We start from the raw sequence: 16658 nt of genomic DNA, 5'->3' as shown, positions 1-16658 counted from the left end.
CAAAAGCTATTTGCAACCGGAACGGGCCATTTCTGAAAATAGAGGTGTTCTGAACATTTTGGAAAACTGTTGCGGTCACTATGACTGCGGGTCTATGATTATGGGTTAAGTTTGATGGCCGCAAAAATGATGTTAGGAATTTGATCATCTTTGCTGAAGTGATTTGCTTAATAGGATTTTGCTGCATTTTGTGTCTGTGAAGTACTTAGATCAAATACGACAGACAATATTTGAGAATTTGAAGATGCTGAATCATGCACCTAGCGTCCAGATCCATGATGTCCCGTCTGATCTTCTGAGCTATGATCGCACAGATGAACCTGATCCAGAAGAGAGAAATTCAGAAGATAATTACAGCAGGCATGTTTTTATATTTGTCCCTCAAATAAAAACTATGTATTTTAACCTGATACTCGAGAGAAACTCCAGCAGTTACCTTCCAGAAATCAGTATGTATTGATTGGGACTCTTGGCATGATCTGTTTAATAGCCATAGTCCTCCTTTTCAGAGCCATGTGCTCATTGCATTTTTTTAAATAAGTAGATTCCATATTTATCCTTAATTTTTGCTACATTATCTTCTTATCCTATGTAACTTTATTATATCTTGCAGGCCAGAAGCTTCCAATGAGTTCTACGATGGTGACCATGATAATGATAAAGAAAGTGATGTTGAAATATGAGGCCTGGATCCTATAACTTACACTATGTGAAATCGTATGGATGATAAGACTCTAAGGAAGCAATAGGTTCCAGTAGAAACAATTGATTGAGCACAGAAGACAATGGGGGTTTCTACTCAACCCAATTTTCAGCCATTATTTGTGGGGATAAACATTTCTCACTTCACGTTCATATGAGGGTCAGGTTGTTGCTAAGTGACCCTCTTCAATTTTCATTCTGCAATGACCATCACTTTTCACAAGGCTGCTGCTCTTCAAAAAAGGACAGGATTTGCATTATATTTTGAACCATTTTTCATACTTTTATTTTCCTGAAGAGCCTAATTAGAAACTTTCAGTAAAAAGCTCACCTACATGGACAAATTTTCAACCTTCTATAGCAATGGGAATTATAAACAGAGATCAGATAATGTTTTGCTTGACCATAGTAGAAGTTGAGAAGTCATGTAGCACTCCAATCATGTGGATTCTTTTAAAAGTTATCTTTTGTTAGTCTTTCTGCCTGGAGATGCTGTGTGTTGCATGGCAATATGCCCATTGAGAAATTAATTTGGCAGTTTTTTATGACTTTTATAGCAGATGTCTATAACTTATTGGACATACTTCTGTTTTTGCTTCAGTAAAGGAATATTATTAAAGGAAAGAGTCCTGGACCAAAAATTAACTTCAGTGCATCCATCTTTTGCTATCTGTTAAAAGTCCCATGTTTTTATTTTTGATATTATTCATGCTTGAATTCTAAAAGAAAGAAATTATAAGGATACTTTTCACAGAAATATATATCACTCTCCCTTTTTACCCTATTCAACATTTTCCTGATATCTGAAGTATTTCTTTGAGTGTACTGAAATGGAAAGAGATTTCCTAACCTTAATTCCTCCTCATCTAATGTGGGTTTAAATCTTTTTAATTAAACTGCATGTGCTGAAGATAGTTGCTAACATTTGAGAAGTTCTTTTCAGCTAAAACAACAGAGACAATTGCTCTTCCCTTATATTTTACCGGTGGGTTTAAAATATTAAACACAATATTTCTTATTTTTCTTCTCTTTTGTTCATTCCAAGTTCGTCCTGCTATAGCTTAAAAGTTTGTATTTAGTAGCTACAGATACAATACATTATGAATCTAAAATTGCACAGACTATGAAACTTTGTTCACTGCCATGACAGCACAGCCTGGCACTAGCTTGGGAGGTTCCCTCAGAAAGCCCTGCAACAGAAAGCTCCTTTTCTCATAGTTTCATATGTGAGAAGGTTGAGAGGCTTTCCACAGCAGACTAAGGTGCCCTAGGTCAAAGTTTTCGGATGTTAGAAATCTGATTGCTTGAGGTTCTTTTATGCATTTTTGTTAAAGCTTTCTGATGGATGTGTATCCTTCAGGAGATGTTATCAGAAAAGAAACAAATAGCAAAGCCACAATTATCACAGAAATATCTAATAAAGATTATAAAGTTAGAACAGGCAGAGCCTAATGCCATCAAAAGATGCACTGTATAAGGGATGAATGCCAACCTAAAAACAAAGGCTTTGATTCATTGTTGGAATCTCTTGCAACTCAAATTCTTGGTGTGTTGGAGTGGCTGTCATGGCCACTATGTTCTAACCCTGTGATGAGGAACCTATGGCATGGGTGCCAGAGGTGGCACGCAGAGCCTTCTCAGTGGACACGCACGCCATTGCCCCAGATCAGCCAGCTGGTCGTCAGGTTTCTGACATGCGCACGCTTGTCAGCCAGCTAATCATTGGGTTTCCTAGGCACGCATGTGCATTGGCCATTCCGGTGCTCTGGTGCGTACGTGCCTTCTGGTTTGGGCACTCTGCCTAAAAGGTTCACCATCACTGTTCTAGCCTCACAGTTGAGAGAGAAAGGGCATTGGTACCTACCTGATACACCTCTTCTAATAAGGTGGAGATAGCATCCATGCATGGGTTGACACTGTCCATGCTCTGATTGGACTGAGTCTGATTACTAATTAACACAATTTATAACCACCCCCCTTGTGGGTAACTCCACCCAGTTTTCTGCGAAGGAAAGAAAGACAGACTGAATGGTGTTATCCAGCAACTAGTTTAGTAAATACTCTCTTAAAGCAATTCTGGAAAACAGTAAAATCATCCATTAAAAACAGGAACCAAATGAAAGAATCCCAGAGAGAACAGTCGTCGTATGTGGGAAGGGCAGGATGCTATCTCCACCTTATTAGAAGAGGTGTATCAGGTAGGTACCAACGCCCTTTCTCAATAAGGGTGGAGATAGCATCCATGCATGGAACATACAAGCTGAACTGTCCTCAACAGTGGGACCCCGACTGTTCTGGACCTGCTGCATCTGTCCGAACCACCTGTAAAACTTGGTGGCCAAAGGCGCATCTGCCAATGCCAATTTGTTCAACTTATAGTTCCTAATAAAGGGAGAAGGGTACGCCCATGCCGCAGCCCTGCAGATCTCATCCAGGAAAACCTGCGTAGACCATGCCGTGGTGGCGGTTCTCGAGTGGGCGATGGTGCCCTTCGGGACACCTCTACGTGACTCATAAGCTACAGCAATGCGGCGCCTGACCCACCTGCCAATGGAGCCACTGACACCTTCTGTCCTAGGGATGCTGGCTGAAAGGAAACAAAAAGGGCCTCTGATCGTCGTATCCCTGACATGCAGCTAATGTAAATTTTAAGCACCTGCTGCACGTCTAGATTGTGCCATCGCTTCTCTAATGGATGGGATGGCAAGGGGCAGAGGTTTGGTAGTACAATCTCCTAGGCCCGGTGAAACCAGGACCTACTTTCAGAACAAACGAAGGATCCAGCCTGAGGACCACCCTGTCATGATAGAACTTACACAGATCCTCTCTAACTGATTAGGCATGCAACTCTGAGATCTTCCTGGCGGAAGTTATCGCCACCAAGAAGGCCATCTTCCAGGTAAGTACCTGCATGGAGACCTCCCTCTGGTTCGAACGGTGGTTTGACAAGCGATTCCAGAACCTTGGTAAGGTCCCAAGATGGATACTAATGGACAGCTGGTGGTCTCAGATTTGAGGCTCCCTTCAGGAACCTCCTGACCATAGGGTGATGGGAAAGGGTCTGTCCCTCCCCGCAGATAAGTATGGTACCCAGGGCTGCCACTTGTCTCCTGATGGTGTTAGGCAACAGCCCCTTTTCCAGACTGTCCTGGAGAAACTGCAGCACCTGGGGAACTGAGGACTCCTCAGATTTAATTAGTCTGTCTACACACCAATTGCAAATGATCTTCCAAGTGGCATTGTAGATGCAGACTGTCGAAGGCCTAGAGGCCTGTATAGTGCTATTTACCCTGTTTGAGTAGTCGCCCCTGCTCAGAGCGAGCCGCTCAACCACCAAGGGGTCAGCTGAAGCCACAGGGGCTCTGGGGGATCCAGCAACCCCTGGCTGAGGGCGATCCTGTCCGATGGGATTCTCCAGGGTCTCTGTCAACAATGTCCGAAGGTCAGTGAACTACAGTCGCTGTGGCCAGTAAGGGGCCAGAAGGATGACCTCTGCCTGGACGCTGATGATCCTGTGAATAACCCTGGACAGAAGAGGGACTGGGGGAAAGGCATAGAGGAGATCCTCTGGCCAAGGGCTGCGAAGGGCATCCACGCCCTCTGCTCCTGGCATATGGAACCTCGTGAAGAACCTGGAGAGCTGAGCGTTGGAATGGGAGGCAAACAGATCCACGACGGGTCCCGAACCGGTGTGTGATCTGAAAAAGAAAAAGGTGCAATCGCCATTCTGTCTGGTCTATCCTGGTTCTACTAACCTGTGGCGATCGACCTCAGGATCCCACAACCTGTGGTGGTCTCAATCTACGGGCCGAGATTCAAGACCATCAGAAGGCGAAAGAAAAACGAACACGAGAGGGTCTTGGTAGAATGAGCATTTTTCTGTTGCCAGAGTGCTACCTTTATTGTATACAAAAAAGGGGGGTGCAGCTAAGCATAACATAATGATTGGTGTTTTAACATAACTGGTAACATGTTATCATCCCCTAACAGTGGGACCATACGTACTGAGTGCACGATATAGGTTTGGGTGCAGAATCTTAGTGCCTGGTGCAAAATTCCAGGTGTCGTGTGCACAGATCCCAGTGCCCTGTGCAAAGAGCCTTAAGGGCGGAGATTTAGTGCTGTGTGCAAAGCCTCACCCTTGGAATTCCCTTGATAACTTGGCTGGATTTCTCCATGGCTATTTATGTGGGCTGGGTTCTCAGTAATTTTTCCACTTAGGTGTCCAGCCACTTATCTCAGAGACCTAGCCTAAGCTATTTAACCTGATGACCCTCAAAGCCCTTTAGTACCCTGGGTCCCAACATCTCCTCCTTTCTTTTTGTTTAAAGATCCAAATTCAGGAGGGATCTTTTTCATTGGGCATCCGGGTATGTCCAAGTTGGTCATGACTTTGAGCATTTTTTGACCAACCGATTTCTTTACCTGTTTGGGCTCCAAGGCTGGGCGTGGCACACCACTTTGCATTGGGCACCCTGGAATCTCAAGACTAATAACATCCTTGTTTTGCACAATATTAATATTTTGAAATATTTTTTGTTTAGGCATCATAGATTTAAACATTGCAATTAAACCAGGTATACATTGTATACAGCAACAACAACAAATTAATATAATCATTCCAACAAATATGATAGCAACCAAATTCTTCAACCATTGGAAATTAGGAAGCCACGACCACATTGCATCCTTAATCCTAGATCCTTCCGTATTTAGCGAATACCACATAATCATAAACAAAACCCCCATACCTATAATTAATCCTATTGTATGATAAACAAAATATTTACAAGACATATCTGTTTTAGCCCAATCCCAAAACCCCCAAATTTGTCCCGGAGGTGGTCCCCTTAAAAGAGGACAACGAGCCTTTGGTGAACGAGGCTCGCATAAATGACATCCATTTTCACACACATGATGTTGGTTTGCAAGCAACCTCATTTTTTCTTTTGATGATGGAAATGGCAAAAGGGATGATCCTCTGAGTATTGTTGGAGTAGGCGTAAGAGTAGATTGTCTCACAAGATGCAGAGGATCAATAAAGGCCTCAAGTTGTTGATCAATCATAAACACATCACAAGCAATTGGACAAATCAATTGACACTTCTCCTTCCAGCAAAAGATGCAATGTTGACAGCAACACGCCTGACAAGGGCAGGAACAAAACCAACACATCAGATATCGTCTGACTTGGGTTGTTCAGATTTTACCACAGGGGGGTGGAACGGTTTTATTCCTCGGGCTGGAACCCACAAGGGTTTATCGTCAGGTCCTTTCACAGCTGCATACCCACGTCCCCACGTTAACAATTCCGCTGGGCCTTTCCAGGTAGGATCCGGAGGCGTCCTATATAACACAAGAGGGGGTGGGGAGGAAACTACTCCAGGGCTAAAATGCCTTTCTGCAGCTGAAGTAGGATTAGGACAACCGGTCAAATTTTTAAAATTTATTGTAAATATTGTTTTAGCTAATTGAGTTTGTATAGATGGTAATGAGGGGGGTCCGTTTCCCCCTTCTTTTTGTTTTTCAAGCATCAACTTAATTGTCAAATTTGCTCGTTCCACTATTCCTTGTCCCTGTGAATTATAAGGAATACCAAATTTATGGGTTACTGAGAATTTTTTACAAAATTGAGCAAAATTTGAACTTACATAAGCAGGCCCATTATCCGTTTTCAGCTCCTTAGGTGTACCTAGGACCGCAAAACTTCGTATGCAATGGTTAATTACGTGTTTATTGGTCTCTCCCCTTTGTACAGTAGCAAAAATAAACCCTGAACATGTATCTACAGTGACATGTATGTACTTCCATGGTGCAAAGGGTGGATGCTGTGTGACATCCATTTGCCAAATTTCATTTCTTTGTAACCCTCTTGGGTTAACTCCCATCGGTAAATTGTGACCTTGTTTGCTACATGTGGGGCATTGTTGAATTATGGCTGAGGCTTCTGCTCTTGTAAGATCAAATTCTTTTCGAAGAGCATTAGCATTCTGATGAAAAAATTCATGACTTTCCCAGGGAGTGGCCAGATGAAATATGTCTCTGGCCACTTCGTCAGCCTTGTTATTTCCTTCTGTAAGCATACCTGGGAAAGGTTGATGACTCCTAATGTGTGCAACAAAATAAAAATCAGTTCTTTTTTCAATCAATTGTTTTAACTGTATGAATTGAGCAAGAAGTGCCAAATTCCCCGTGGGGGAGATATACGAATCAAAAATATGCACTATAGCATTATATACATATAAGGAATCAACAATCAAATTAAATGGTTTATCAAAGAATAATTGAAAAGCTAAAATAGAGGCAGCAAGTTCTGCGCGTTGTGCAGAAGCTTGTGGTGAGGTGACATGAGTCACCCATTTCCCTTTCTCCCTGTAGGCACACGCTCCCTGTTTCTTAGTACCATCTGCAAAAACTGTAATTGCATTCTGTAGGGGTTTTATTGAAAACAGGGTGTTCAATCTAAATGGAACTTGTTGGATTAATGCTATTCTATAGTCTGCCGGAAGATGATATTTAATTGCGTTATTATAATTAGCTAATGCCATCTGCAAATGCTCTGACATTTGGAAGTATTGTTCCCAGTATGGTAAAGGGATAGGGGTAAATATATTTTCTGGTTCTCTTCCTGTCCTAGCAATGCATCTATCTCGCAATTTCATAATAAGTTGTGCCAATAACTCATCTCTTGTGGAAATTGTCTTTTTAGGGGTATTTGGTAAATGAATCCATTCTAAAATTAACAACTTATCCTTTTCCTTTTGAAATAGTATTCCAGTGGGTAATACTGGGGTGCCCAAAATTGCCACAGATATTGGGACTCCTTCTTCACATCGGTCAACCCATTTTTGGTTTAATGCCCTAGAAATTAATTCTAGACATTCCTTTTGATTTTCTCCTATTTGTATGTTATCTCCAGGTTGTTTCCCTCCTTTTAGTAGGTCAAATAATGGTTGCAATTGTACAGTGGTTAATCCCATATAAGGTCTCGCCCAATTCAGAGTACCCAAGTACTTTTGTAACTCCACCAGTGTACAAGTATGTGGCAAGGTCAATTCCGGAAGCACCGGTTGTGAAGCATTTTCCATAATAATGTGACCCAAATAAGCAAAGGGGGAAGTGGTTTGAATTTTTTCTTCTGATATTTGAAATCCATTTAAATTAAATAATCTTAGTAGTTTGGTTACCACTTGTCTCATCTCGATCCCCTTTTTACAGGCCAAAAGAATATCATCCATATAATGACATAGGATTATTTCCTGATACTGTTCTCGAAAATGTTGTAGAATATTGCCGATATAGTATTGACACATAGTTGGGCTATTAAGCATTCCTTGGGGTAAAACAGTCCATTGATATCTTTGTACTGGTTTACAATGATTATAAACAGGAATGGTGAATGCAAACAATTTTCTATCGGCCTTGCACAGAGGAATGGAAAAGAAGGCATCTTTTAAATCTATTATTGTTAGATCATAATTCTGAGGTATTAAATTGGGGTTAGGTAATCCACATTGTAGGGGTCCCATAGGCACAATTACCACATTAATTTTTCTTAGATCTTGTAACATTCGCCATTTTCCACTTTTCTTTTTTATTACAAAAACAGGGGTATTATATGGGCTATTAGAAGGTTCAATTTTACCATTTTTTAACAGATCTTCCACAATATTTTGCAACGCATCGAGCTTTTCTCCAGGTAAAGGCCACTGATCCTGCCAAATCGGGGTATCATCTTTTAACACCATTTTCATTAAAGATTCCATTTTATTCTAATTGTAACTGTGAACTAATCTGAGACATTAAGTCTCGTCCCCACAAGTTCACGTCTAAAGGCAGAATCACCGGTCTGATTTTGGCAATTTGCTTAGAATCGGGTATTTCTACTTGGAGCCATCGTTCACTAGCTTGTGCCATTTGAACTCCCCCCACACCCCTAACTGCGGGGGATGTTTTAACCAGCCACTGAGATGGCCACTGGGATGAGGCGATGACTGTAATGTCTGCACCTGTATCCAAAAGTCCAGTGAAAGGTTGGCCATTGATCAAAATGGTAAGCATTGGCCTTTTACTGGTAATTCTTGTTGTAAACCAGATGTTCTGATCTTCGGGTTCCGTCATAGAGTCCAAATCAGGCTCTATTAGATCCTTAAAGGGACTAATGGTGGCGTGCCTTAATGGATTTTTCTGATAAGGGTCACAATCCACCACAATTGGAATTGCAACGTCCACCTCTGTTCCTTGCTGCAATGATGTTGGTTCCGTGGGGACCACAGCCAAAGCTACGGACGATAGAATTGTGGGGTTTAACATGTAGGGAGAGGCCATGAGTTTATGCAAGAGGATTTCTTCTCCGGGGTATAGGAGCACAGCTGCAGCAGGTGGGAAATGCAGTACACTAAGGTCCAGCCTTATGTAGTACAGCATTCCTACTACAGGCATATCGATATCCTCTTGGGCGGTAAGGATGACCGCTTTTAAATCATCCTCATCAACATCCTCTCCTGGTCTCATTCGCACCCCCTTTGGTTCTCTTAAATCATCTGTGGGCAATTCACGTAAGCTTTTAAGCTGACGATGGACACTTCTGGGCGTGGCTTGAGGAAGTTGCTTACTTAAAATGGCGTCTTGGTATTCGGGGCTGACGCCCTGCCCCTCATCTAGTTTCCCTGATTCCATAATTGTGAAGGATTCCTGCGGCACTCTCTGGCCCAATGTCCCATTTTTCCACATTTAGGACAAGGTTTAGTAGGGCGGGAGTTGCTTTGAACATTGCTGGCACCACCACCAGGTGCCCTGCATTGGTTTTTAAAATGTCCTGGCTTGCCACAATTAAAGCAATTTCCGGTTCGGGGTCCCCTCGACCGGGTCCCTTGTTGAGTAAAATTTATGGCCGCTGCTAAGGTTTCCATGTTATAGCTCTGTGAGCCGACAGCTGACGCTGCTTTTAGAAAATCAACTAATGTTTTGGTAGAGTCTGAATTTAACGGGCTTAAAACTCTTTTACAATCTTCGTTAGCATTTTCAAAGGCCAATTTTCTCATTAATACTTTATTAGCATCACTATTTTTAAAATCTCTATCGACTGCAATTTTTAGACGTTCAATAAAGGTATCATAAGGTTCTCCATTGCCCTGTTTTATTCGCAGAAATGAAGAGGAAGTGGGGGCGCTGAAATCTCCTATCATTTCGAAAGTTCTAATTGCTGCTTTCCCTGTCAAGACAAGGGATGGCCTGGGTGTATTCAACTGTTGTGCCCTTTCTGCGAAATTGCCAATTCCAAAAATTTCCTCTAAGGGATTTCCTGCATTTTATCTGTGCTGATCATTACAGCATTCCTCAAAAGCCGATTTCCACAATAAAAATTGAGTAGAAGTTAAAAGTGTTTTAGCTAACCACCTCCATTCATTAGGGGTAAGAACTTAGGAATAATTTACATTATCCAATAGCCCTTTGGTATACTGACTAGCAATGCCATGAGTTGCAATGGCATTTTTTAATTCTTTAAGTTGACTAAATGGTAATTCTTGATAAACCCGAGGGTTGGCAGCAAAGTCAATAGGAAAGGCTGATAAAGTCTGCCAATCTTCTGAGGCAAGAGTAGGATCCCTTCTTGCCTTCTCTATGCCTTCTTCCAAGGAACCCTTTCCTATAATCACATTTTGCATGGGAAAACAATCCGCCGGGGCTGAGGGAGGGACAATGTCTGTATTTTGTATTTCTATCTTTTTTGTCGGGGGGACAATGACATCTTTATTTTTAGGTGGCGTAGTAAGTGTTTCATAACCCGTAATATCCCCCATTCCCTCGGAAAAATGGTGTCGCAGAGCCAAACTTACACCCTTCCAAGTAATTAAAGCATTGGGAGGGGCTCTGGGCGCTTTATGTAGGTGCTCCCCTATTTTGATCCAGACTGAAGGATACAGGGATCCCATCTGTGGATAACTGGGACACTCTGACCAAATTAATTTTAACAAGGCAATTAAATCCTTTCGCTTAGGATAACAATTTTTTTTTTGTAAAATAATTTTATTAGACTCAACTATCCGACCTATTTCCTTAACATGACCTACCTGGTCCTTTGTCAGATTTCCCCCCATACTTACGTATTTTGGAGCTCCAGTAAGCGATGGGGGAGTGAGCGCTCTTCGGACGTACCTCTCGAGCCGCACCCTTCAGAAATGCGTCAATTCGTTGACCATCACGTCGGGGTCACCACTTGTGGTGATCGACCTCAGGATCCCACAACCTGTGGTGGTCTCAATCTACGGGCCGAGATTCAAGACCATCAGAAGGCGAAAGAAAAACGAACACAAGAGGGTCTTGGTAGAATGAGCATTTTTCTGTTGCCAGAGTGCTACCTTTATTGTATACAAAAAAGGGGGGTGCAGCTAAGCATAACATAATGATTGGTGTTTTAACATAACTGGTAACATGTTATCATCCCCTAACAGTGGGACCATACGTACTGAGTGCACGATATAGGTTTGGGTGCAGAATCTTAGTGCCTGGTGCAAAATTCCAGGTGTCGTGTGCACAGATCCCAGTGCCCTGTGCAAAGAGCCTTAAGGGCGGAGATTTAGTGCTGTGTGCAAAGCCTCACCCTTGGAATTCCCTTGATAACTTGGCTGGATTTCTCCATGGCTATTTATGTGGGCTGGGTTCTCAGTAATTTTTCCACTTAGGTGTCCAGCCACTTATCTCAGAGACCTAGCCTAAGCTATTTAACCTGATGACCCTCAAAGCCCTTTAGTACCCTGGGTCCCAACACTAACCCAGTCGGCCCTAACATTGGCCACCCCTGAGTTATGTTCAGCTGTGATCGAGAGAAGGTTATTTTCTGCCCAGGTCTCCAAGGCACTGGCTTCCTGCATAAGGAAGATCTGGTGCCCCCCTGTCTGTTCCTGTGGGCCTTGGCAGTGATGTTATCTGTCAGTATTAACTCGTATTGCCTGGTAATAGATTGCTGGAAACACAGCAGGGCAAGTCTTATGGCCCTGAGCTCCAACCAGTTGATGCTCCTAACTGCTTCTGCCTGAGTCCACTGGCCCTGTGCCTCAAGTGATCCCATGTGAGCCCCCCAGCCATACAGACGGGCGTCTGTGGTTATGGTGGTCCTACTGGTTACTCTGAAATGGCATCCCCTCTCTGGTCGCAGATCTCCACCATCTGAGGGAGCGACGGACCTCCCTGGGTAGGGTCACACGGACCAGAGATGTGTTATTTCTCTTTTGGTAGGGCAGGAGGAACCATTGGAGGTCCCTTGTGTGTAGTCTGGCCCAGGGAACAATGGCGATGGCTGCTACATCTTGCCCGGGAGTCTGGAGAGAGTGGACAGAGTAGGTCTATGTTCCTTCTCAACCTCTGTCACCAGCTGCCTTAGGCTATTACTACATTCCTCTGATAGGAAGACCTGCCCACCTCCAAGTCGATCCAGGCCCCTAAGTGTAAAATTTTGGTGGTAGGAGTGAAATGGCTCTTAGTCTCATTGATGGAGAACTCGTGGAACTGGAGTACGTGTAATATGGTGTGGAGATCCTCCCTACCCCTGTTCCATGAGGTTGACTGAATCAAAATTTCATCGAGATATACCTGTACTCTGACGGGCATGGCACATAAATGGGCAGCCAGGGCAGCCAAGATCTTAGTAAAGACTTGGGGCGCAGAAGAAAGGCCAAAAGGCAAAGCCGTGTATTGGTAATGATAAGAATTATAACAAAAATGAAACTAACGGTGTTCCTGCAGGATGGGTACATGCAAGTACGCCTCCGTAAGGTCGACCAAGGTCAAAAAGTCTTCCTCTCATACCCCCTCCAAAATAGTGTAACGAATGCATTTTAAAACATTTATAACTAATAAACCTGTTTAACCGTTTTAAATCAAGAATGGCTCTCCACCCCCCACCCCACCCCCCGAGGCCTTGGGAATAACAAACAACCAGGAATAGAATCCCTGGCGAATTTGGTCGGTGGTCACCTCCTGAATGGCTTCAATGTCCAGGAGGTGTTGGATGGCCGAAGACATTAACAATCATCTCTGGGGATTACTGGAAATGGGGCACTGGAGGAAAGACCTAGGGGAGTGGGAGATGAACTCCAAGGTCAGACCGAACCTGACCATGGCTCTAACCCATATGTCAGAAGTTGTGACCTCCCACTGGTCGGCAAAAAACCGCAGACGGCCTCCAATGGGGGCTCGATCCTGCGGCAGGTTAAGGTTTGTGGTATTATCGGTTACCGATCCCTCTAAAGGGCACTTAGACTGGCCTCCCCTCTGTTGCCTATATTGTTGCTGTGGTGGTTGCTGACCAAAGCCCCCCTGCTGGAAAAAGCCAGGTGGTAATTTGTATGTCTGAAAGACCCCCCGTACTCCTGTCCTCTGAAGGGCTGCCTCCTGGGGTAGGAGGCAGATCGTGCGAACCCCTTGTTTGGGTTAGAGGGCAGGATCTTACATTTATCCTTGCCCTCGATTAACAGTGGAGTCAGCAAGTCCCCGAAAAGCCCCCCCCCCCCGCTTGTATGTCTCAGACGCTAGGGACCATTTGTGTCTCGTATCAGATTGCCACTGACACAGCCACAGAAGCCTACACAAGGCCACAGATGAAGCTAGGGCCTTGGCTGCGAATTGGGTGGCACTCAGCATGGCATCTGCGGTAAATTGTACTGTGGTGACTATTTTATTTAGGTCCTGGTGGGCCCTAGAGTCACCTGCGGGAATGCGTTCTTTGAAGCTGTTGTAGCCAAAAGAGGCTAGAGCGGGAAAAGAAAGAAGCAGCCATCAAGGCCCGCACTGCCTAGGCCGCCGCTTGGTGTCCCCACTAGAGAACCTGGTCAGCCCGTCTATCCTCCAGCTTGAAGATGTCCTCCTGTGCACCAGGCAGTATGGTATTGGAATGCAATTTGGGGGGGGGGGGAATCGACAGTCAGCCAGAGAAGGGTGTTGTTCAGCTGTTCAGCTGTAGTAGAAGCACCAATCGTTAGACAAGGGTGCGGGGCCAAATGCCGGTGCCGACCACTCCCTTTCCACCATGATGATGAACAGCTGAGGTGCTGGGATGGTGTCAGCTTCCATTTTGTGCTCCTTGAATAGGGTGCTGGCCGATGGAGGTTGCTCTGGGGCAGTGGCAGTCACTACCGGTTGCCCGAATTTGGAGGAGGCCTTGGCCTTGCTTAACAATGGTTTGAAAAGAGCAAGAGGAAAAACACCTAAGCAGGTGGGCTTGTCTGGGGTGGGGTCCTCCTTGAAAAGGTCAGCATCTCGGGTGTCCCCCTCTTCAGAGGTGGGAGAGGGGCTAAGGATGAGCTCAGCCGGAGATAAGCGGGTGACCATTTCTGGTGTCATAGCCGCCCAAGGGGCAGACCGGGAAGTCCCTGTTGGAGCCCCCTGTTTCCTCTCCTGCAGGCCTGCCACGATGCCCTGCTTGATGGCTTCGGCAATGATGTCTTGGAAGCCAGATGCCACAGTGGATATGCTCAGCATCGGGTATGCCGCTGGTACATTGGCAAGAGTGACCTCTGGGTGAAGACCAACCGCAGTTGGGGTGAAGGTAGCCTCCGCCAGTCTGCTCAGTGGCCGCAAAGCGGTGCTGCCCCAAAGCCTGGATGGGCAACATAGGGCTAAAGGGGCCTTGACTGAAGTCCAGCTGCAGAGGCGACACTGGGCTAGGGTGGGTGGCGGGCACTGGAACCCTGTCTGGGCACTGCTGCAATGGCCCTGCTGCCTCCCTATGCTTGGCCTTGGTGGCCAATTTGGAGTCCTTTTTGGACTTGGAGCTCTTGGAAAAGGAGCTCTTAGTGCTGGGTTTCCCCCCTGACTGGTTCTGAGGCGGTGACTGCCTGGGGGGGTGGGCGATGGCCTGCCCCAGCATGAGCAGGTCTCTGGTCTCCAAAACATTCCTGGGTGCTCCAGCATTGCTATCGGGCACGCTACTGTCTGCCATTTCCACTAGCAGAGAGATAAAATGGCCGCAACCTCCCTTGCCAGCCCCACCCTCTTCAAAATGGCATTCATGCTTTTTTTGGTGCAGACCTGGCCTTGCTGGTCGGGAAGGAGCACTGCAGGCACCTAACAGGCCCTGTCTGCTGCCAAAGGCATTAGCTGCCGATAACACCACTCCGAGCCGTCCCACTAGCCTCCATGATGGTCCTGCGTGTCGGGCAGTTCAGGGCGTGATTCTGGAGTGCTGCAGGTGCACGCATGGTGTATTCAAGCCACTGCAATTGCACCAGGGATTCTAGCCATGGTTAAGGCTTTGTATTTCACGTGCTGCGGCCAGAGCTAGAAAGCCACGCAGCTGGGCTGCGATGTCGGCTGTCACTCAGGCTGGGGGCCTTGCCACTGTCAGTTTGTCACCCAACTGAGGGAAGATAGGGGATGCGAGGCCGTGGGCCAAAGCCCTGTGGCTGATGGCATGGGGGCTTCTGAACTCCCAGTCTACTCACATCCCTGTCTATCAGGTTTGTCACCTGTCAAAGTCTTTGTTCTCAACGAGTAGAGATAGAATTCAGAGAAGGGAAGAAACTGGAGAACACGACTGTCCCAGAGTGGACTGAGTTGAAAATGGGTAGAGTTACCCACAAGGGGGGTTATAAAGTGTTTTAATTAATTAGTAATCAGACTCAGTCCAATCAGAGCATGGACCGTGTCAACCCATGCATGGGTGCTATCATGGATGTATCAGGTAGGTACCAAAGCCCTTTCTGTCTCAATTGTGAGGCAGGCATATTGGCTAGAACAGTGATGGTGAACATTTTAGGCAGAGTGCCCAAACCAGAAGGCGTGCACGCAGCAGAGCACCAGAATGGCCAATGCATATGCGGGCCTAGGAAACCCAATGACTAGCTGCCCGGCAAGAGTGCGCATGTCAGAAACCTGACGACCAGCTGGCTGAGCTGGGGCAATGGCGTGCGTGTCCACTGAGAAGGCTCTGCGTGCCACCTCTGGCACCCATGCCATAGGTTCCTCATCACAGGGTTAGAACATAGTGGCCATGGCAGCCACTCCAAAACACCAAGTGTGTTAATTAATTAGTAATCAGACTCAGTCCAATCAGAGCACGGACAGTGTCAACCCATGCATAGATGCTATGTCCACCCTTATTGAGAAAGAGCAATTTCTCTGTCAGATTTTAGGGAATGGGATGAAGCTTCCTGAAGGAATACTAGATTTGAATACATTAACATTTTAAAGGTCATTGTCAGCATATTGGCTATGAATAATAGCCATAACAGGCATATATGAGATTTCTTTCCTGTTTATAAACTTTCTGTGTCAAACTTCAAATGTTTCACATTTAAATAACAATCCCCTCCTTGCCCTTTTGAGTGTTATCTAATAAGTAGGATTTATATTGGATTATTTTCAATTCAATTTCCTGTATATAAGGTAAAACCACTGAATTCAGTAACAAAACAGGAAGGGCAAGGGCGATGTCATCAGGTCACATGAAGACAATGTATATAGAATTATTTTTATTCTTAAAAATAAGAATTCAGTTATTTACAAACCACCTTGTTAATTGACTAAGACTTTATGTCAGCTGGACCTCCAGCATGGGGTTCAATTGCTGCATGCTTGCTATCGGCTGGGCCTGTTTAGAGTACAGGTCTATGACTGTCCATATTACAATGGGCCCGTTGCTCTCTGGCAGATCTACTATGAAGTCCATGGCAATCTCCTCACATGACCAGACGGGATCAGCCACAGTCTGCAAGAGGCTTAGGGTCTTCCAGGTCTCAATTTCATTGATGCACCGACCGCTCTTCACATAGCTCTTGATCTCTGACCTCATGCGAGGCCACCAGAACTGCCATCTGGCCAGGTATAGGGTTTTAAGAAACCCAAAATGGTCAGTCTATTTGACGTCATGGCACCACTGTACACCTTGGGACTTAGGGTAGGTGATATGTACAATTTGTCACTCTTCCATGCCAATCTGTCCCTGTGAGCCAGGAATC

At 45.1% G+C, this 16658-nt stretch overlaps 1 protein-coding gene across 1 annotated transcript in view; it reads left to right on the top strand.

Moving 5' to 3' along the window:
* Positions 1-1720, top strand: part of HDAC3 (histone deacetylase 3) — a 38279-nt gene extending 36559 nt beyond the window's left edge. The window contains exons 14-15 of the mRNA XM_032219843.1: positions 203-360; positions 614-1720. Of these exons, the coding sequence (XP_032075734.1) occupies positions 203-360; positions 614-683 (228 nt within the window). The 3' untranslated portion in view covers positions 684-1720. The remainder of the gene's footprint in view (positions 1-202; positions 361-613) is intronic.
* Positions 1721-16658: the final 14938 nt, after the last annotated feature.

This window comes from Thamnophis elegans, chromosome 6, assembly GCF_009769535.1.
Source record: "Thamnophis elegans isolate rThaEle1 chromosome 6, rThaEle1.pri, whole genome shotgun sequence".
Lineage (NCBI taxonomy): Eukaryota > Metazoa > Chordata > Lepidosauria > Squamata > Colubridae > Thamnophis > Thamnophis elegans.
Note: the sequence above shows the minus strand (reverse complement) of the source record. Positions and strands in the feature narration are given on the sequence as shown.